The following is a 22,300-nucleotide window of genomic DNA, read 5'->3' on the forward strand; positions in this document are numbered from 1 at the left end:
TGTAGACAATGTTTAATATGTAGACCTATCAATCTGGGACTCTACTTTGATGCTTGGCTACACTAATTGCCATACACAGGTATTCTGTGTTAAGTGCTGTGACTTTAATCCTGCGTTCCATTTGTACATGCTGATGGCTTGTGAGAACCCTACAAACTTGTGAAATGAAATAATTTCCTTGTCGTAAGAACTCGCTGTGAGCTGGGGGTCCTTTGATTTGTATGAGATCGCTTCTCATCTGATGAGTTTAGGGGGGCATGCGGTCACGTAATTTAGCATAACTTTAGTTTTTTCGGTCAATTTACTACTCATAAGACGAGCACGATGGACAATGGATCACACGATAACTAAGCACTCACTCTCACTTTGTGAACTATTCCTGAAGAATGTCTTTGACCGAAAGTTTGATTAAAAATGTTGAAAAACAAATTCTATAAAATCATGGAAAAATTATTTTGGAAAAGCAAGCCTTGTGGCATGTGATAGACATTGGTCTCTGTGTTGCTCTGTGTTGGTGTCATTAGGTCAGTTGTCAGGAAGCATAAAGGATTCATAGATTCATAGCTAGAAGTGCTAAAAAGTCATAAAAAAGGAAAAGTAGGATGTAAAAATCAAGCTTTTATAGCTACCATATGAGGGAAGGTAATCTCCATTCTCTACAGTTGTTTTAATTTTGAATGTTAAATGAATGTTAAACGTTAAACTAACTTTACCGCAATTATACCAAACTGACTTAGTCCTCAAGTTTCTCTCCAGAAATTGTTAGTGATTCATTGAGCTCAATCGCTTCACTGTTCAAAGTTGCTATGTTCCTTTCATATCAAGGGGTCAGATCGCTTGGTTGTGTTACCTCCACAAACTTTCTCTTCAAAGTTCAATGAGTACTTTTGTCAATTCATATTTCACAAAATATAGTGCACTTCGTCACATACATTAAAAAATTGAGCTTGACCTATAATTTCTGACTACCAGCGTTTCCAGGAGAGGGCACTCTACACAACAGGTTCAACAAACCTGTTTGACCTCATTTGTAAAGTCTAATGTCCACTTCAGCACCCAAAAATATAACACATGTGTTCATGAACACATTGATGTGAAAGTCTTTTTTTAAGTGAGTTTCTTCATTTACTTTTCTGTCTAGTATAGGCATGTCGTAGTGGCAGCATAGTGAGAGGGATTTAGATCCAGTTTAGGGGGCAGGACAGCAAATAGGCCTACAGGTTTGACACCAGAGTGCCAGGCTTTGTCCATTTGTGATAAATCATAGCCTGAATGATGCCAGCCTGTGAAAGAAACGAGGCCTGGATTATGCCATAATCTCATTACACTGTTGGTGGCATGTGAGTGGAGATTAGCTGCATTTACTGGCAAGTGGATCAGGACCACTGCACCTCTAGTTGCTAATTAGTGCACACCCCCTTAGCAACGTAACACACACACACACACACACACACACACACACACACACACACACACACACACACACACACACACACACACACACACACACACAACAAAGAGAGAGAATGAGAGAGAGAGAGAGAGAGAGAGAGCACAGGGAAACAGGCAAACAAACAAGCACATTCACATAATCTAACACTTGTACTTTCGCAAATTGTTCTTTGCTATAGGTTAGGGTATTTCTCTTTCAAATATTCAACATAACCACTTTGGATTGGAGACAACTACAGTAAGTGTGTGTATGTGTGTGTGTGTGTGTGTGTGGGGTGTGTGTGTGTGTGTGTATGTATGTGTGCATAGAGTATGAGTGTATGTGTGGTTCATGCTTTCATGGAGTAGGCAGTTATATTATATTTGTTTCCTTTAAATATTTTTTTGTAGTATAAGGTCAAGACTAACCCGCCTCAATTCATCTCTAGAAAACTAACATAATCTTAATCAAGGAATTTCAAATCTGTACAATTTGGAAGGGATTTTCCCCAACTAAGCCACTTGTAGAAGCACAAACTCACACAGAAATATAGTTCAGTCATTATGAAGCTTTCTGTGCTTTTAACAATTTAATGTGTTTTGTGTTGACTGAGGAAGACTGTTAAATACACTTTTAAATATATAATGAAGCTGTTGAAGTTTTTATAAAGACACAATGTATTTTTATTTCCACAGGAGGAAAGCTGAGAGAAGATTTTGGGGGAAAACTGTTTATTTTGGCAAAATTGGCTCCATGATCTGCTGGCCTTGTTTTGAGGCACACATATCAAAGGTCTGTTTCTTTTGGGAAATTGATGTGTGAATGTTTAACTTGCTGGCCGTGGCCTCTCTGTGTCACCATTGAGGATAGGGATTCTAGAGTGACTCTAAGTACACAGGCAGACGGAGAGAAATAAACAGAGAGAGAGAGAGAGAGGGAGACTGCAAATGGGAGATGATGAACACACAAGAGTGAGACAATGATTAAGAAGCAGCACATCTTGGAAAACTACAAGTCAACTGCCAAGTAAACTCACTGGAAATTATATTGCTGTACTGAATGCCATTCAGAGAAAAATCTTGGAAGTGCAACATTTTTTGGAGGTAGCTAGCTCATAAACATTGGGGTAAGTTTCACAAGATCTCCCCCACTTTTTCTTTGATGTTTACAGTGACTCAAAGAGGATACAAAGTGATCCAACAAAGAATTTCCCAAAAGAGTAAGGACAAAAAAAAAAAACAGAACAAAAAACAGCTCAGAAAATATTGAAGATGGCTGTCGCTGGCATAGAACTGCTGGGATTTTTCCTGGGCCTTGTGGGTATGATTGGCACTCTGACGGCCACGGTGTTGCCCTACTGGGAGATCTCTTCGCACATTGGTGCCAACATTGTCACGGCCGTGTACAACATGAAGGGGCTGTGGATGGAATGTGTGTACCAGAGCACCGGTGCCTTCCAGTGCGAGACCTACAACACCATCCTGGGACTGAGCACCAACCTGCAGGCAGCACGGGCCATGATGGTCATCTCCGTGCTCTTCTCCGTGCTAGCCTGTGCCGTGTCCACCCTGGGCATGCAGTGCACTGTCTGCATGGACGGCTCCGCGGCCAAGGTGCGGGTGGCCGGGGCGGGCGGGTGCCTGTTCCTGACGGCGGGTCTCCTGGCGCTGATCCCAGTGGCGTGGAAGACCCATGAAGTGGTGCAGACGTTCTACACGCTGCACCTGCCCGACAGCCTCAAGTACGAGCTGGGGGACTGCCTGTACGTGGGCATCGCATCCTCCTTGCTGTCCATGGTGGGCGGTGGGCTGCTCAGCGTCTCCTGCTTTGACGAGATCGACGGGCCCGGGGGCATGAGGGGCGTGCGGAGGCCCGGGGGTGGGTATCCGTACCCGCATGGCAGCGGGATGGGCACAGGTGGTGGGGGCGCCCGTGGGGGCGGCTCCATGCCATTGCGGAGTCCGATTGCCCCTGCCGCTGCCACCAAGGGCAACACGCTCAGCCACAACAGCACTAGTAGCCATTCCACCCATGTTGCCATGCAAGGCTCCCGGAAGTCACCGCGGCAACAGGCAGCCCCTGGCTATGATGTTACTGGGTATGTGTGAAACTGAGGATCTCAGCCACCATTCAAAAAAGAAAAATGATAAAAGAAAAGTTGTGTCAATGGACTGGATTTTGTGTTTGGACTGGCGCCATTGTTGGTAAAAAAAAAAAGACTTGCTGTACTGGAGGGAATGTGACTGTAATGCCTTTACCGATGGCTGCTTTGAACCAAAGCACAGAGGAGAGAACTCTGTGCGCTCAGACAGTCCTGTGGCTAATACACTGCACATGAACTGCAGAGAGAGACTGACGAAACATTCAGCTCACATAACTACTCTGGGCAGCAATGCAAAACATGGCCAAAATTCTTGTAAAAGAGGTACAGATAAACTTTTGGTTACAATTGAACTCAGCTTATCCATATGCCTTTCAAATTGGGACCGCCTAACCACTGGCAGAGAAGTATTGCTGTGCCCAGATGACAGTTTTTAAGTCCAGGTGCGTTGGAACCAATAATGTGAAGTGGAGGCTGTAAGTGGTTGGCACTCTGAAAAAAGTGACTAGACAAAGTCTGGCAGAAAGAAGCAACTAGTTTTAATAGAGAGCAAGACCAGACGTTTCAGCCATCTGGATATTCTGAGAATAGTTGCTAGTTGCTCCTTTTTGCAAGACTTTAGTCACTTTTTTCAGAGTGCTAACCACTTACAGCCTAACCACTACAAGATTGTCCAGAGCTGCTCAACTGGGGACAGCCATGTAAACAGGGCGAGTCATGAGCATACATTTTTCATACATTTGTTATCATTTACTTTTCATACATTTGTAATCATTTACAATGTTGAGTGGTCATAAATAATCATATGTGTAGTCAGTCGTCATAATCTTGAATATTTTATGCACCTCAAACACAGTAGTTAAGAATAAAGAGATTGTGGGATAATCAGCATTTATTTTCCACTGCCAGCTACAACACTAGCCCTCCTTCCATCTGTCCATATGTCCACATGTGCACTTTTCACAAGCTAGTCCTGTCACTGGAAGTCAGATGTTTTATCATGTATACAGGCTCTCAGGTTTGGAATTAGGTCACCTGGCAGTCCAACAAAAAAGGACTCTATCCCTGACTAGTGTTTGTGTACTTAAGATGCTCCTTAAGATTACTTTTTTGAGTAAATTAATGTTTTAATTAATTTGTGAGTTGTGGCTGCATTCATTTTGTTGTACCACCCGTTCCAAAACTGTCAGATCACATCCAGGTGTTTGTAAATATAAAACCATGTCATATTAAACAACAAACAGGATTATGATCACAGATGCTTGATCCAACAGTTTCTGCTTCAACCAGTAACAGATGTTAAATTGTGAATAAATGAAACAAATGTAAAAAATAATATACCTATACATGCCAAAGAGAATAATTATCCAGGATTTGGAGAAGGATGGTCTCTCTTCATATCACTATTGTAACTGCTTTGCAATGTTTGTAGTATTTGTATTATTAGGAAATTAATTATTGAAAGTACTGCATGTCAGATAAAATTGTCACGTGCACACAGATCAGAACACTGGAGAGCAGAGAAACAAATGAGAACTACAAGCACTTGTTTGGTCATAGACCATGTCATAGTAAACAGCAAACAGGATTATGATCACAACTACTGAATACTGCAAGCACTTGTTTGGTCATAGACCATGTCATATTAAACAGCAAACAGGATTATGATCACAACTACTGAATACTGCAAGCACTTGTTTGGTCATAGACCATGTCATATTAAACAGCAAACAGGATTATGATCACAACTACTGAATACTGCAAGCACTTGTTTGTCATAGACCATGTCATATTAAACAGCAAACAGGATTATGATCACAACTACTGAATACTGCAAGCACTTGTTTGGCCATAGATCGATAGTTTCACTCCATGCTGAGTTGATACTGTATACTGGCTTGTTGACCAGGGTAAGAGCAGGGGACATATGAACCTGTGCGTTAGGGGTTGTGTTTGTTTCACACCCATGCCAAATATTAGCTGAAGTGGAGTTCTCCCATTGAAGTCATTGCTGCACAAGGTCTGGCTGAGAAACCGAGAGGGAGAGAGAGAAGAGACGAAGAGGGAATCATGTTTATTGCCCACTTATCCAAATACTGTCCACATAGCTTTACTTTTACACATTAACCAAATGCTTGAGTTGAATGATTCAACCTTTTGCTTGTGGTAACAATACAACTGTATGGTAGTTCTTTCTGAACGATGGGAACTAGGCATCTGGACAGGACAGTTGGGTACTAGTGTGTATAGCTTTCTACACATACACGTGCACACACTTGCACTTATTATGTCATATAGGTTTAGTCAGATTTTTTTTTTCTCTCTCTTTTTCGCATGCCCAAATTACCGTCAATGATTCCCGGGACACTGAAAGACCGGGGTACACGAAACTTGGTGGGCATGTAACCCCACATGGATAGCATAGAACCATCGTTTTTCGTTTTGATCTGTAGCCCCCCCGCTGGACTGGACCCCCCGAAAGGAGGGTAGGGCAGACACAGTTCTCTGTGAATATCTTGAGAACTGTAGGGCCTAGGATGACCATTTTTTTCCGTATGTTTGCCTCCAGGGGCCATGTTAACCCATTTCATGTGCACACATGTGCACAAACAGATACACACACACACACATACATTCACAGTAATCATACGTATGACACATACTCACACAGTAGACATATGTACGCTTGCATGCACAGGCACTTACGCAGGCACACACACAAGCACGCACACACACACACACACACACACACACACACACACTCACACACACACACACCCACACACATAACATAAACATAACACAAACAATCAAGAATTTCTCAGAATTATGAACAGGCAAGATGGAGGTGGGGTTGTATAAAATGAATTTTACATGTGAAATCTATGAACTAATCATGTTTTGGTACTTGTTGTCTAGCAGATACCAGTGAGAATTGAGTGTGAATAATGCAATTTAGTGAGACAGTTAGAATCATATAGGCCTTTCAGCGTGATTTCTTTTTGTGGAAAAAATTTGCTGGACTGGGCGGCGGTCATATTTTGTACCGCTCTGCGGTACATCTAGTTATTGATCATTTTGAAGAGTTCCCTTCAACTGACATTTAGGTAAAACAGTCAGCGGTTTCCCATGATCTTTAAATGAAATTAACTTCCTTTTTGAAGTGAAGAAATTTGAAGTGCATAAAATATTGTATTATCCATAAAAATAGAATAGAATAGAATATAATATAATAATATAATAATATAATAATATAATAATTCTCAGTTGAGGTATTGTAGCATCATAGCATGCAGAGGCATCTCACTACTATAACCTTAAGTCATACAGTTTGAGTTAAAGCCATGAGAATCTTCTAAAAGAACAAAGAGCACACAGTATCATATATGAAATGTAATAGAGGACAGCCTAAAGGCTCACAGTATAAAGACTAAAGGATTTCAATACTCTCTGATATGCCATCTTCAGAAGATCACTCCTGCAGTGCGGAGGAAAAGTCATAGGCTAACAGTAGGCCTGACACAATGGACCACAGGCTCCATCTTCAACTTTCAAGATCATGACTTAGGCTACCTCAGTGAGGTCCAGCCTCTCTTTTTGTTGTTAGCACCCTTTTAAAAATGTTTCAGTAACAAAGCAAACTATCAGCTGACACAACCAACAACACAAGGGTAGAGAATCCACATATTCTAGATATACACGGGAAAGATGTTAGTATTTGTGCTACAGGTAGGGGATTTATCACGATGGCCAATCAACAACCAAGCCTTTTACCATCAAAACAAAATCACCAACCAAGCAACCTTTGTGGATAAAAAACCATCATCAACAGAGCAGCTTTCTAGAACATTTCACTGGGGTTATCAAGCAGTCACCTTCCCTGTTTCATCCCCACAACACGTCCAGAAGGCTAAACAGTGTCCCAGACCCAGCCCCCGCCACACCAATGATTGGTTCTCTACCAATAAATAGCAACACATTTTCTGGTCATTCCTCTTCATTGCTGTAGCTGTTTACAATCCAATCAGCAACATACACAGCCTACACGGAAGCCCTTCTGTGTAGGCACCAACAACAGGCTACCACTCCAGAAACTCAGTGGCATGATTTCACACTTCTCAAAGTCGATCCAAGTTACAACATAATCCCAAGTGGTATGAGTGCCACAGTCATAGCCTTTGGCTTGCCTTTTCAGCAGTTAACAGCAGATAACTGTTAACCAAAATAATAAAAATTTGGGCTTGTGAGGTAATACACATTTTTTGACAGTCCAAAGTTAACATCGGAGAACAAGATAAAACACTTCGTTCATTCATTCTATGGCACCTTTAAAAAGAGCCATGACCCATGAATAGCTTACAGCTTTCGTCTTCACCCACCCATTGACTGAAGTTCTGTGGAGTTGGAAAAACATCATAATGTCTACTACAATGAATTTAATGTGGTTGGCATCCATGGACCATATAGCTCTCTCCAGCTGATCTTCATCTTCAGCTCATCCACTGTCCTTGTTTCGCTTGAGAAACTGCTGTTGAACATCTAGCTTTCTCTTCATGTTTAGGTGCCTCACTTACCCCATGCTTTTCAACTGGTACCACAGCCTGTGTTAATGGTGGTAATAAGGTAATAATGCACACTCAAGTGGTTTAAGTGTGTACATTAAAAGTTAAGTCTAATCAAAGATTACCAACATGTTTTACATGTAAATAGATCAAGGTAGATAATATATGTAGTGTAGATTATCATTACAGGAAATAAAAACTAAACAAAAAAAGTAAGTAGATTAAAATGAATGTATAAAAATAAAAAATAAATACAAAAAATAGTCTACTAGAACAAAACTAAAGGAAAAGGTGTAATAAACGATGAAACACAATACATTTCATAAAATGCAAAATAAATGAATACACAAAACCATACAATAGATCACCGAATCCTAAATACTTTTGCAATTCAGGGTCACATACATAACTACCCTAAGCCCAGAATTTTAACCCATGGTGCAGAATATGTTAATGAGTAGCCTAACAAACACTTATTTATGAAGCAAGGTCTATATAGTCTTGATATGGTGTTGTTACTGCTTATTATCCTGTAACAATCACTATCTAGTTATACCAACTCAAACCATGAAAGATACCACATCTCTATTCCTTGACTGCTCGATCATCTATTTATTGAATTTGGTCAAAAAATAAAAATGTCTATATATATTTTCTGTAAACTGCTTTGTAGAAAACAGCTGTTAAATGATTATAAAATGTAACTGTAGCAAAGAATATCTGCATAGACTGACTGCATAGCCTATGCAGCCATCTAGTGGTTTTAATGTGAAACTTGTCTGAAACTTTGATGTCACCTGGTGTCACCTCCCTTGGTGTCCAGCTGGTGGCACACTGAGCTCTGAGGGCTTCACATCGTATTGATCACGAGGGCCACAGACACGTCTTACACATCTTCTTTTCACAATTCACATTAGTAGAACATCAGGCCATGAGCAGATAGTGAACAGAAGAGATATTTAAAATATTGTGTCTATTACTCGATATTACTAGATATTCTCAATAACACTTTCCAAACATAATGGACATTGGCAATGTGTGAAAAAGCTGTAATTGCTAAATATCTCTTGTTATATTGCCCTGGCCATATATAGTATGTGCTCCTTGCTCAACACGCCAGACAGGGAACAAGTCCAGGGGGCCTACTCATGTGACATCCACCTGTTCATCCTCCTAATATTTATTTTGACAGGTTCCTGATTTTAACTCTCAACTCTTCGGCCAATTCAATTATCTCTCAATTCACTCAATTATGTGCCACAGCTTGTACTTTGTCCTAACCTGGTCAATAACTATACATACACTAAGTACTTACTTTCCTATGAAAGCTGACCATGGGCTTCACCATATCATTATTACAAAAATAAATTGACCGCTTAATAGTTATGCCTTCCTCAGACTCAGTATGAAGGTCTGACACATTGCACATTTACACAACATACACAAACTTATAGATGGGAAATGTGCAGCCTAAAGTTGAGATGGTATTGTGTGTAATATAGGTGTTCTGACACTCATATTAACTATTATTTGTATTATCTATTATTATAGTTAATATTATTTTTATTTACTATTAACTATTATAATGAGAAAGGAGGAATGACAGTGCAGTTGTAAAATCAGCAGCTGACTTCTAAATGACATGTAAGATCTATTGTACATGTCATCATTTAGCAGACACCTTCATCCAAAATGAGATATACTGTAGTGTTGTATAGCTACATAAAGCCTCCTGCATGTGAGCTTCCTGGGCATCAAACCCATGCCCTTGGTGTGGTTAGCACCTACCTGTGCTGCTGCTGAGCTATAGGATGTTGCAGCGGATGTCCTCCAGGGTCAGCTGCCCTTCTGGAGGGGGTGCCTAAATGGATTGCCGTGCTGAAATCGCTCCAACGGATGTCAGTACACGACACACCCACTAGGTGGAAACATTAGAGTACAACCCTCCCTTGAACACACACACACACACACACATTCACCCTCCCACCCAAGAGTATAATTTCCATCGCTAGTCAAAGTAAAAGTCTCTAACCATAAAAGTTCTATATCTGTGTGTGGTCAAGAGCATTTGAGTTCTTCAAAACGACTAGGCTACATTCTGTGAACATGCACATTAAAATGGTTAATTTCAGTGCAAGTGGTGTAGACTGATGTAAAGATATGTGTAAAATTTTACATAAAAAGGGAAGTGAATTTTCTGTTTTGTTTAAGTAATCGATTTGTATGGTTTTTTTTGTTCACTATTGACCTCTGGGTGGGGTTTAATGACTCTCTCTTATTCAAGTTAGTTGCCCCATCACCATGACCGTTGGCCTACCCTAACCATGGTGTCAACAAATGTAATTGCACCCAACTTCTGGTTCCATTTCTGAAGAGGTAGGCTGTTTGGCTTTGAGAAGTGTACTTTTTTTTTGCAGAAATTCAGGTGAGGTGCAAAAAGCAACTGTGAAATATAAAATCAAATTATTTGCTATGGAGACTGTTGGATCACTCTCTTCTGCTCTCTAAACTCTTTTGCTGAAATTCAAATCTGTAAAATAACATATGTTAATAATTGCAATCATAATCACACTAATTAATCGCTATGATTACTTTGTTGATTAAAAATGTACTTGAATAGCTATCTTCGTCTTTATTTAGCAGCGTTGTATTTATTTTGTATTACATAGTGTTTATAGCGACAGGTATGCATCTGTCTGAGCAGTAGAATTCAAGTTGTAAAATGTAAATATGATTTGCAAAATGTCCGTTTAGTTTGACCATGCTTCCCTCTCTGTACAGCGCACAGAAATCGGATAGATAAGGACCGAGCCACACCCTCTCTCATATGCTCACGGAGGGTGTGGCTGTGAAAGCTTGGCCCTCCTCCTCTGCCACATTCAGAGAGCGTGATGAACAAGAGCAAATTATAGGCTACTGATCAAGTTGTAGGCCTATGCTTCTCAGTGAATTAAAACTTTTAAATAGGTCTTTATCCTAGCCCACCACTTAAATATTTACCATAAGCCAACCAAAGATAATATATTGTGTTCAATATATTGTGCCAAACTAAATGCTGCCTGCTCAACAATGATAGGATTTGTGAAACAGCGGTGCTCCTTTGAAATAATACTTTTTGGTATGTTTTTAGGGAGAGGGTATTTTCTGTCATATGTGAGTTTATAATGTGTGTGTGTTTAATTTGTGTGTGTTTGAGAGAAAGAGAGAGAGAGAGAGACAGAAAGAGAGTTAGTGAGAGAGTGCGCGCACTCGCGCTCGTGGTGGAAACAGTGCAGAATTCAGGTGCTCAACACAGCGCCAAGTAAAAGTATCACTGGAGAAGCCTAGAACATCCGGTACAATTGACGTCATTAGGTGAGGTGACAGGGTGTGTTCTGCTGGCCAGCAAACTGAACCAGCGACCATGGCGATGAAATCAAAAATCGGAGCAAGCGGTGTGGAGGCTATTTGGAGAGGACTGGACGCTGCTGCTGGTGCGAGCTGCTCTGCGGCTGGCTACATAGCCTCTGATTGACACAGTTGAGGGGTGGGGACGCAGGGTGGGGTCAGAACCAGGGAGAGGCGGAGGAGAGACGGAGAGATCGAGCCCAACCCTGAACACGGCTACAACACACCGAGAGAGGCTGGGGGAGCGAAAGAGAATTTTCGACGCTGGAGATATGCGTTAAATGACTAGTCGAGGGAACAGTTAACGTTTCATGTTTAAAAATAATCCTAAAGGTAGAAAACTGCAAGCAGGAATACTATTATTCAAATACACCCCGCCCGACCGATCCCCCTACTCCACCCCTTCAGCCCTTCGCCCGCTTAGCTACCGAGATGCACACGGAGACTCGTAACACGAAAGTAAGTCCGTTTTGCCCGTTATTGACTCTCCAGTCCAACTGTCAGTGACAGCAGTCAGTTCATATTTACAGTTAAACATATTTTGTCTGCTTGAATACATAGTCCTTTTGGGTAGGTTGTGTTGACAGTAGTATTGACAGTAGACATACAGCAGTGGATTTACCCTGCGTATACCAGCATCTATAAGCCCTTAATACGAATCAATAGTGGAGTAACTAGGTAGCCTAGATGACTATAACCGACTGGCGCAGAATCCCATGGCAACTTGAATTGCTGCCACCAATATCACAAATATTGTGAAATTCTCTGCACGAATGTTTCTGTGGACCTGCGACCTGGTATAGTGATTCCTCGCATGAGAGTCTCAAATGCGGCGAAAATGAACGCGACCGGGATGGAACCAACATTTCTCGACATCTGCGTGGTTGAGTCCTCTGTGCAGGGTTCAACTGAGCAATGCGTGCGGCAGGAAGGAAACACGGCAACTGTTTGATAACGAGACTCCATCTTAGTTTCTTAAAGCGACAGTGCCTTTACCGTTGCAGAGAACGGTGGCAGGCTTGAAGCCAGGTGCACAGTCTCCTGGGAATCGGAACAATGCATCCTCAGGCACCATTATCAACAAAGCTATACCATTTAATCGCTTACCCATAACGCACAGATCATCAGACCTGTACTTTGTGTCTGTGACATGAAAAAGATCATGCGTTTTATCAGGCAGTGGCCACATTTTTGACTGATCTTAGTGCCTTAACTCGTCAGATGTTGTCAGATGATATTGATATAGGCTGTAAGCATAGAAATTGTCAAGGAAATTATTTCACTTAATATTCTGTTTTCATTTAAACTTCTATTCAGCAATCACTCTACCATTTGTGCCATGTGCTAAACAGTTGGGTGAAGTCTATTAAGAAATGGCTCTCTTGAGCAAAACACATTTTAGCTTGTGTAATTCACTTTATCATCTAATCCATTCAGCTTGCATCTCACCTGGTCCCACAGTAAAATAGACCTCCACAGACACTAAGTTACCTATAGTTAGGCCCTGGAACAAATCCAGCTGGTCATTGTTCAACATTGCTCAAAAGTCCAAGAGGCCAAAGGGAAAGAAAGAGAAAGGGAAAGAAAGAGAAAGGGTGAGAGTGTGTGAGAAAGAGGGGGGAAGCCTCTGGCCAGATGGCAAGGTTGCCATGATGTGAGGGGTGTGCCTCATAGCTAGCAATCATTAACAGATGTGCACAAACTTTTGCCCAACAGGTTAGATACAACAGACCCCAGCTAGTGCATGCACATGGGTCCAGTCCTTCTGGCGTTGTCACAGTGACGTTGCACTTGGTGTGGTGTCGGTGTTGGTGTGCTTATGTGTGTTTGAGATGTTTATGAGGAAAGGCCTAGCAACTAAATGGGGGCGGTGATGACATTGGCATAGTGGCAGTGATGTTAGCATTCCTTTGGGTTAGTGTCAGGGGATGTTGAAGCTTGTTCCTGAAGACTTCACATTTCCAGGCTTTGTGGTCATGCCCACTGGACGGCCATATCAGCTGGAGTTTTTTGGGTGAAGAGCGAAGACAACAGCAAGCAGCTAGAGAGCGGCTGGCGGCTAGCTAGCAGGGCGCACTGTTTTTAGGTTTGGAGGCAGGGAGGTCTGGCCTCGTCCTGGAGTGGCTATTTATTTTTAGTGTCCGCGCTCCATGTGTAATGGGGAGGCAGGCAGCCGTCCGGGGTGTGACTGAGGTTCTGCTGCACGTACACGTTGAGAGGGAGAGGCGGGCACGCCTTAGCAGCTTCTCTCTCTCTCTCTCTCTCTCTCTCTCTTCTTTCTCTATTTTCGCTGTCTCTAACTGTGCACCTCTTTCTCTCGCTTCTTCTCACTTTCTGACTCCCACCCTGTATCTTCTCTTTGTCATCATAACCTAGATCGCTGTCCATTGCTCATCTCTTCCTCTCTTTTTGACTGGTCCTCTCTATCTCACTCTCACACACACACACACACACACACACACACACACACACACACACACACACACACACACAAACTGGGGGGGGGGGGGGGGGGGGGGGGCTGGTTGGATGATGCACACAAACACCATCACATAGTCTACCCTTGGCCATGTCCCCTCTCTTTTGATGTCAGTCTCCTTCCTTATGTCTTTGTCATCCAGATCAGTCCTTTCTGCCTTTCTCAGTATTTCTCCTTACTTCACCTCCAGATCTCCCTCTGTCTCCCTCTCTCTCTTTCCCTCCCTCTCTGTGTTTACATCAGGCAGAAGCGCTGCCGTGTTGCAGTATTCCTGATTAGAGTGATGAGGAACTGGGCGTTGGTGCTTGGCGGGGCTGATCTCAGATCAGTTGTCGAGGAGACGAGGCAGGAAGTGACTGGTGGCTGTTTCTCGGGGGCCACACCCCAGACGTTCTCAACACCTCCTCACCTCAGCAATTCTCTTTCTCTCCCTCTCTCTCTCTCTCAGTAAACAAGTGGCTGGGATCACACCCACTCAGTACAACTGCTGCACTTCGCTGACTCTTATAAGTAGCCTATGTCATAAATGCCTCAGGGAATCTATGCGTATCAGCGCATAGGGTGTCCTAACTGACGCTGCATTGTATACAGTGGCTGGGTGTTTTAGTGTGTGCCTGTTTGCCTGTATGTGGTGTTATGGGCAAGAATTTCAGTTAAAAGTTAGGATGAGACAGAAGCCTGTTGCCATGGTAACCCACGCCAGAAAAAAGGGAGAAGTCTTTAAAGTTTGAGGAGGAGTGCATCTGGGACTGTTAGGCTACTGTGTGTGTGTGTGTGTGTGTGTGTGTGTGTGTGTGTGTGTGTGTGTGTGTGTGTGTATGTGTGTGTGTGTGTGTTTTGGTGAGTGAAGAGGACAAGAGAAGGTGTTGTGACTTGAGGTTTCAGTGTCATTAAGGTGCTCACACCTCCAACTGAAGGGAGACAAACTTGTGTATTAAAACTGGCCCTCCACCACTACACAAATTTACACCTGGACTGCCATTTAGCCTTCTATGTCAGTTCTTCCTGGAAACTTCCTTTCTTGCTTGATTATGTACACACTGTCAGTCATTCTTGTTCTTTCTCTTTCTGTCACACACACACACACACACACACGCACGCACGCACACACACACATTTACACTAGCATTTACAGTACACACAGAAACACACTCTCCATCTGGGCTACATACAAAGTACACACACCCTCATACTATATCTCAATTTGTGTGTGTTGTACATAAACACACAAATGCACACACAGATACACACACACACGCACGCACACACACACACACATTTACACCAGCATTTACAGTACACACAGACACACACTCTGGGCTACATACAAAGTACACACACCCTCATACTATATCTCAATTTGTGTGTGTGTTGTACATAAACACACACAGATACACACACACACACACACACACACATTTCATTCCTCCAGTCTTCTGCCAAGGCCCAAACCAAACCCAAAAGCTCTGAGCTCTTCACACTTAAGGCCCCTCTTCTTTGTAAAGCACAAAAACAGAGCACTTCCTGCTTCACTCTGACAGCTAGCTCAAACCATGCAATACGCACACACACACACACACACACACACACACACACACACAGTTTTCACCTTAGCGACAGCGAGCTCCCTGCGCTGGCTCAATGGCCAGTCATAAAAGATGAAAGAGTGGAGAGGCTGGTCTGCTCTCAGACCTCCTTATTGTCTCCCTGGACCCCGGATCACTTTATTTCAGCTGCCAGGGTCATCTGTGTTGAACTCTGCCATTAACTGTTACCAGGCACGTGCATCAGACACTGTTAGCGGCCATGTATATCACTTATGCTCTGCTAGTGGTGTGCGTTATTAGTCATAATAAACTGGCAGTGTTATAAGAGGACAACTGTGGGCTATCTGATGGACTTCACTTGGACCTTAGAGACTAGTCAATTTCTAAAGATGTCCAGTTGAAAGAATGCAGGCTTTCACTTCTTAAACAAAAACAACCTTTTTTTTCCTTGAGTTAGAGATTTGACCCAGATGTGATTCAGTTGGTGTGTGCAAAATGACCCACTGTTAAGTCTAGATGGTTTGCAATTACCTTTATCACATGAAAAAAAACAATGCTTATGGTGCTTTGTATAGGAGTAAGTTGTAGTTTTGTATAAGAATAGGTTGGAGGTATAGTATAGTATTAGTATTAATACTCTTTTGATCCCGTGAGGGAAATTTAGTCTCTGCATTTATCCCAATCCGTGAATTAGTGAAACACACTCAGCACACAGTGAACACACAGTGAGGTGAAGCACACAACTAATCCCGGCGCAGTGAGCTCCCTGCAACAACAGCGGCGCTCGGGGGGCAGTGAGGGGTTAGGTGCCTTGCTCAGGGTATCTTCCCTTCTTCTGAAAAGCCCATACTGCTCTGTTGCGTGGAGCCTTGTAGCCTTGTAGCCTTTTCAGGCTTTACCCCAAATAAGTCCTGCATTTTGGGAAGCTGTGGGGACCTTGAGCATGAGTGTGTTGCTGGTGGAAGCCAAGGGACTGGGTAGTGTCAACACTGGATAGATGACTTGGTGAGGCAACACTAAAGAAAGAGCAAAAAAGAGAGCGAGGTAGGAAGGGAGGAGAGGGAAGAGGGACAGAGAGAGAGATGAAGAGAGGCTAAGGGAGGAGGATGAGAGGAGTGGAGAGATAAACACAAGCAAAGAGAGAAGGCAACAGGGAGTTTGAGTCAGACTGACTGACTGACTGAATGAATGAATGAATGTGTATTACTGTTTGTGTGAGAATTTCTGCGAAGAGAGAGAGAGAGAGAGAGAGAAAGAGAGAGAGAGAGAGAGCGAAAACGTCTGTGACCTCCAAGAGTAATACATTTAGCCTGTTAGCATTAGCGGAACTGCTGACTTTAGAGGCAAGGGCCCAGAGCACATGACTGAGCTAAGGGGAGGGTCCTTGAAAGGGTGTGTGCGTATGTCTGTGTGTATGTGAGTGTGGTGTGGTTGAGGAGGAGGGGCATTGTAAGCAAGCGCTGAGGGAGAGAGAGTGTGTGTGTGTGTGTGTGTGTGTATGTGTGTATGTCTGTGCCTGTGTGTGTGTGTTGTGGGGAACTTTGGCAGGGTTGGATTGAGTTTGCAGGGGTGGATTTGTGTAGTGGTCTGACGCAGGTGGTGGGTGGGCTGTGTGTGTGTGTGTGTGTGTGTGTGTGAGTGAGAATGAGTCTGTGTGTGTGTGTGTGTGAGTGAGAATGAGTCTGTGTGTGTGTGTGTGTGTGTATGTGTGTGCGTATTGCATGGTTTGGGCTAGCTGTCAGAGTGAAGCAGGAAGTGCTCTGTTTTTGTGCTTTACAAAGAAGAGGGCCTTCAGTGTGAAGAGCTCAGAGCTTTTGGGTTTGGTTTGGGCCTTGGCAGAAGACTGGAGGAATGAAATATGTGTGTGTGTGTGTATCTGTGTGCATTTGTGTTGCATTTGTGTTTATGTACAACACACACAAATTGAGATATAGTATGAGGGTGTGTGTACTTTGTATGTAGCCCAGATGGAGAGTGTGTAAATATGAGATTGGTTGTGTGTGAGCATGTTTGTGTGTCTGTGTATGTACTGTAAATGCTGGTGTACGTGTGTGTGTGTGTTTGTGTGTGTGTTTTGCTGTGTCTGTGTTTGTTAATGTGGTTTTGTTGTGTGTACAGTATGTGTTTGTATGTACATGTTTGGATGTATGTGTGTGTGTGTTTGTGTGTGAATATGGTGGAGGGAGTGTGAGGACATCGTCCATGCCTCCCCAGATTAGGGCCGGTGTGACAGAATGACCCCCTGCCATCGCCGCACAATCATTAACGAGGGAAAGAATCCCGTCCCCATAGCAACCCCTGCAGTTCTGCCAAACTGCCTGCAATGAAATGGGAGAGGAGGGAAGTAGGGGTGAGGAGGGGTGGGGAGGGTGTGTCTGAATGTGTATTTGTGTGTGTGTGTGTGTGTGTGTGTGTGTGTGTATGAGGCTATTGATGTTGGAAACGTCAGGCTGTCTTTAGCTCTTTTTGCCGGGGTCAGAAGAGAGTTAAGGCTATGAGCTGTATACATATGACTAAACACACAAACACACACACACACACATTTTGAGTGTTTCTGTCATCCTGAGTGAAAGTACAAAGGCAAGCTGTTGCCATCACCACGTTCACCTCTTGATAGTATTGCCTGGAAGAACCCAAACCTTCTCAGGTAACTGTGCAATGGAAACTGAGAAGGCCATCCAGGATTTCAAACACTGGCACCAGAGCTGCCTACCTGCCATTCTCATTTTCCCTTTTCCCTCATCTCTCTCTCTCTCCTCCTCTCTTTATCTCTCCCCCTCTCCCCCCACCTGTCTATCTCTACCTCCGCTGTAGAGAAGTGAAGCTCTTTCTTTCTGGCGCTGTGTGGTTTTGGGTCGTCCTCATATGAAACAGTTTAGCTTGTGAGCAACAGAGAAAGAAGCAAGTGTGAGAAAGTCTGACCAACATCTTTTCACTGCATAACAGCATCATAAAAGTCACAAGACTGTAGGCTAGCCTGTGTGAGTAAGGGGGTAAAGCTATGGGCTTGATACCTAGAGAGCACATCAGCACTGAAAAAAAGAAAATAAAAGAATATACATATATTATCTTGCCAGTGTCTAGTGCCTGCAAAATAAACATTTAGGACGTTTACCCATAAATGGATTAAGCCTAGCCCAAGGTTCTTTTTTTTTGTGATCCTCTTTTAGTCCAAGCGTTTTTTTTTTTCAGTGGAAATCTCAGTTGAAATTCTCTGTTAGTCCAGGACTAGGCTTAATCCTCGTACGGAAAATCAACCCTTAGTAATTTACTGGTGAAAGTAATTTTGTGGTGGGAGTAGTGTTTGTGTGAAGAAACTGTTGAGCCAGTACCACATACTTAAACGCACCCAATTCCATTGAGGTAGGAGAGGAGACAGTTTGTGGCTTGTGTTTTGTGTTAAAGGCTGTTTAAATTGGCTACATGTTGAATTTGTGTTGGTTTCCTGTTTGAACTACTTCCTGTATGTTGAGTGTTTTTAGTTTCTGTATGAGAAACTTGGTCAGTGTGTGTGTGTGTGTGTGTGTGCGTGTGTGTGTGTGTGTGTGTGTGTGTGTGTGTGTGTGTATGTGTTCGTGTGTGCGTGTGTGTCTGTGTTTGTGTGTGTGTAGAGACGGCTTGTGGGAGGCAACAGGCGCTTGGTTTACATCAGAAGGGTGTGTCCAGATAAGACCCAGGCCCCCGTGCCAGCCTTAAAGACTCTTGGGCGTTTCCCACTGCCACTGACTGCACGCAGGCCAGTGTTATGTGTGTGTGTGTGTGTGTGTGTGTGAGTGTTTGTGGATTTATGTGGAAGACTCCCAGCTGTCAACTTAAATCTTCCTTAACTTTTGAGGTGTGTGTGTGTGTATGTGTGTGTGTGTGTTATGTTTCCAATATGAATATGAATGATTCTATATGTTCTTTCTCTCCCCCCACACACTCCAACCACCCACCCATCCACCCTCCCAAACACACATACGGACACACACAGAGTGGAGAGTGCACTCTCTGGAAGCTTTTGAGGGCGAGGTAGAGAAAGAACAGGAGAGAGAGGGGGTGAGAGAAGAGAAGGAGAGGGGGAAAGAGAGGGGAGGTTGAGAGAGACACGGACTGTGAGGAACGGTACGTCTGTGTTTGTCCACTGGAGAACAGAGCCTGCCTACGTGTCATTGCTGTTGGGCTGTTATTGCAGATCTTTCTCATGGTCTCTCATGTCGGCCTATGCACGCCTACTTTACATGAAAGTATGGAGATTAAGTTAGTAAGGCTTTATGCTCCCATCAATCATTCCATCACAAAGACCCAAATGAAAGGAACATGTTTGGTGTTTGGGTTTATTTGAACCTGTATAATGCTAGAGCACTTCTGTGGGCTACGTTGTAACTTAGGCCCCTGCTAAGCCTATGTCTGGTTATAAGAACAGCTGTCTTGTAAGATCATTAGAATGAACAGTAAGGAAAAATAAAGAATGCTTACAGAGGCCGTATAACCGTGTACTTAATGGTTTTGACTGTTTTACCCTAGTGGTTTCTATTATGAACTATTTGAAGCCTTAGCACTGCGGGTTGATGTTGATGTGAAATAATCCATTGAAATGTAGTAGTCAACTATTCTTTAGGATAGAATTTATGTACAGAATTTACAGTGTATCTGAGCCAAACAGGTTTGATGCAGTGCTTATAAACAAACACGCCAGCTTTTTGAGGAATTAGCTTATTTGCCCCCAGAGTTAGACAAGAGTATACATACCCTTCTCCTCTCTGTGCATGCAATAACCTCTCAGTGTCTGACACCCCACAGTTATCCTAGCTTAGCATAACTCACTGGAAGTGGTGTTAGACAAGTTAGCTTATGAGAAAACGTGTGAGTTACTATAGCTCTGAGAAAAAAAGGTCTTTGGTTAGCTTGAAAATGTGAGTGAATAGCATTAGCGTGAGCTAGGTTAGCAAATAATATAAAGGAAGCTAGCGTAAGAGACAGAATATTTTGGGAGACTAGCCTACAAGAGAAGAGCAAGGCTAGCATACAGAGGGAGGCTAGTACTATACTACTATCATATTAGGGAAGCTCCCTACAAAAAATGCACTACTTCAGGTGTCAAAAGCTGCAGTTTTAGAGAAATGATTGGCAGTTCATATGCAGGAAATGCAGTATTTTGGATATTTGGAACTGCATTGCACTGCATAGTATGGCACTTATTTATTGTGAGGGATGAAGAAGACTGGTATAATGATTAGACACATCTGAAAATGGTTTAAATATTAGGTAGCAATCGAGTTAGCATGAGAGAAAGGACTTAACCATAACTATTGCTGACAGCACCATATAGGTCCAGTAAGGGCACCTAGCACAGGAAGAGGAATGTAGGAGAGACGAATGATGTCATTTGTTTGTAATCTCATTAAGTGTCCAAAGGGCTTGATTTCCACACTGCATTGCAGCTTGGGCAGGGAGGAGTACAGGGGATGGAGAGAGCAATACAGTGCCCGAGAGGGAGAGGGAGAGAGAGAGAGAGAATGAAAGAGAGAGAGAGAGAGAGAGAGATCACACCCATAGGGCAAACCCATAGGCAAGTCTGTCATAGGGGAGGGAAGGGCGGAAGAGGACAGGACAGAAAGATGAAGATTCTGTGCCTTTAAGAGAGAGTGGACTGATCTGGAGGGAGGGACACAGGGACGGATGGAGAGAGTGAGAGAGAGAGAGAGAGAGTGTGTGTGAGAGAGAGAGAGAGAGAGAGAGAGATGCACATGTAAGGTCACAGCTGTGTGCTGTGTTTGAGAGAGTGTGGAGGGAGGGGGTGGACGAGTAGGTTGAGAGGTTAGTGACACACAGAACATACAACAGACAGTGAGAGAGAGAGTGGGAGAGAGAGAGAGAGAGACAGAGAGAGACAGAGCCATCTCTCTTTCTCTGCTCCTTTGCTTCTTGCGGTCTTCTCTTAATTCCTTCTCTGGTTGGTAATGCAAAGAATGTAAACCCAGAGAATGGAGGGAGGCAGAGAGAGGGTGGAAGACAGAGAGAGGAAGCACGAGGGGCGTCCTCTGTCCTCTTCTTTATTTCCCTTCTTTCTCTATCCTCTTCTCCTCTTCCTTCCTTCTCTGTGCCCATGCCTGGATCGGTGGCTGTGGACAGAGGGAGAGGTTGCAGTGACAGCTCTGGCTGGTACACACACACACACACACACACACACACACAGATGCCTCGGGGTACGGCAGACTGCATTACAACTGCTTTGCTCTGACATATTCAAACAGGGAGTGTGTGCACGCATCATGCACACAAACACATATTCATACATACAGTACAACTCACGTGGGAGAGGTACGGGGGATACAATCACACGCACACACACACACACACACACAGACACACACACACAGACACACACACACACACACACACACACACACAAAATGGGGGGGGGCTGGGTGGATGATGCACACAAACACCATCACATAGTCTACCCTTGGCCCCTTGGGCATGTCCCTGCACACTCCTTCCCTTATGGGAGTTGTTCTTCAGAACAAGGCCAGAAGTTCGGCATTGAATGCTCTGTGCTCTGAGCAGTCCCTCCATGCTAGGCTATAATCAAAACTTTCTTTCAAAAGAAGAGCAGTTGAAACAGAGTAGAGGAAGACAGAAAACATCCACCTTTCCTGGCTAGGAACCAGCTGGATGGTGCAATGTAGACACAAGGACAGATGGAGAGACCAAGAGAGAGAGAGGAGAGGACGGGGGGGGGGGGGGGGGGCTGCACGTGTAAAACCCCTACTGCACTGATTTCACCTCTGTTCTCTGTAACAACACAGG

General features: G+C 43.4%; 2 protein-coding genes across 2 annotated transcripts in view; both read left to right on the top strand.

Moving 5' to 3' along the window:
* The first annotated feature begins 1,564 nt into the window (after positions 1–1,564).
* cldn2 (claudin 2) lies at positions 1,565–4,426 on the top strand. Its single transcript, XM_042093732.1, has 2 exons — positions 1,565–1,690; positions 2,128–4,426. Exon 2 carries the CDS (start codon positions 2,704–2,706, stop codon positions 3,538–3,540), a length of 837 nt encoding a protein of 278 aa, XP_041949666.1. The 5' UTR covers positions 1,565–1,690; positions 2,128–2,703; the 3' UTR covers positions 3,541–4,426.
* A 6,927-nt stretch (positions 4,427–11,353) lies between these two features.
* The window catches only part of klf8 (Kruppel-like factor 8), a 43,370-nt gene continuing 32,423 nt past the window's right edge, over positions 11,354–22,300 (top strand). Inside the window, exon 1 of the mRNA XM_042092311.1 lies at positions 11,354–11,941. Within this exon, the coding sequence (XP_041948245.1) occupies positions 11,915–11,941 (27 nt within the window). The 5' untranslated portion in view covers positions 11,354–11,914. The remainder of the gene's footprint in view (positions 11,942–22,300) is intronic.

This window comes from Alosa sapidissima, chromosome 5 (genome assembly GCF_018492685.1).
Source record: "Alosa sapidissima isolate fAloSap1 chromosome 5, fAloSap1.pri, whole genome shotgun sequence".
NCBI classification, from domain to species: Eukaryota; Metazoa; Chordata; class Actinopteri; order Clupeiformes; family Clupeidae; genus Alosa; species Alosa sapidissima.

Excerpts from the sequence above, each read along its gene's own strand:
- cldn2 (XM_042093732.1), top strand. The coding sequence starts at position 2,704 with ATGGCTGTCGCTGGCATAGAACTGCTGGGATTTTTCCTGGGCCTTGTG.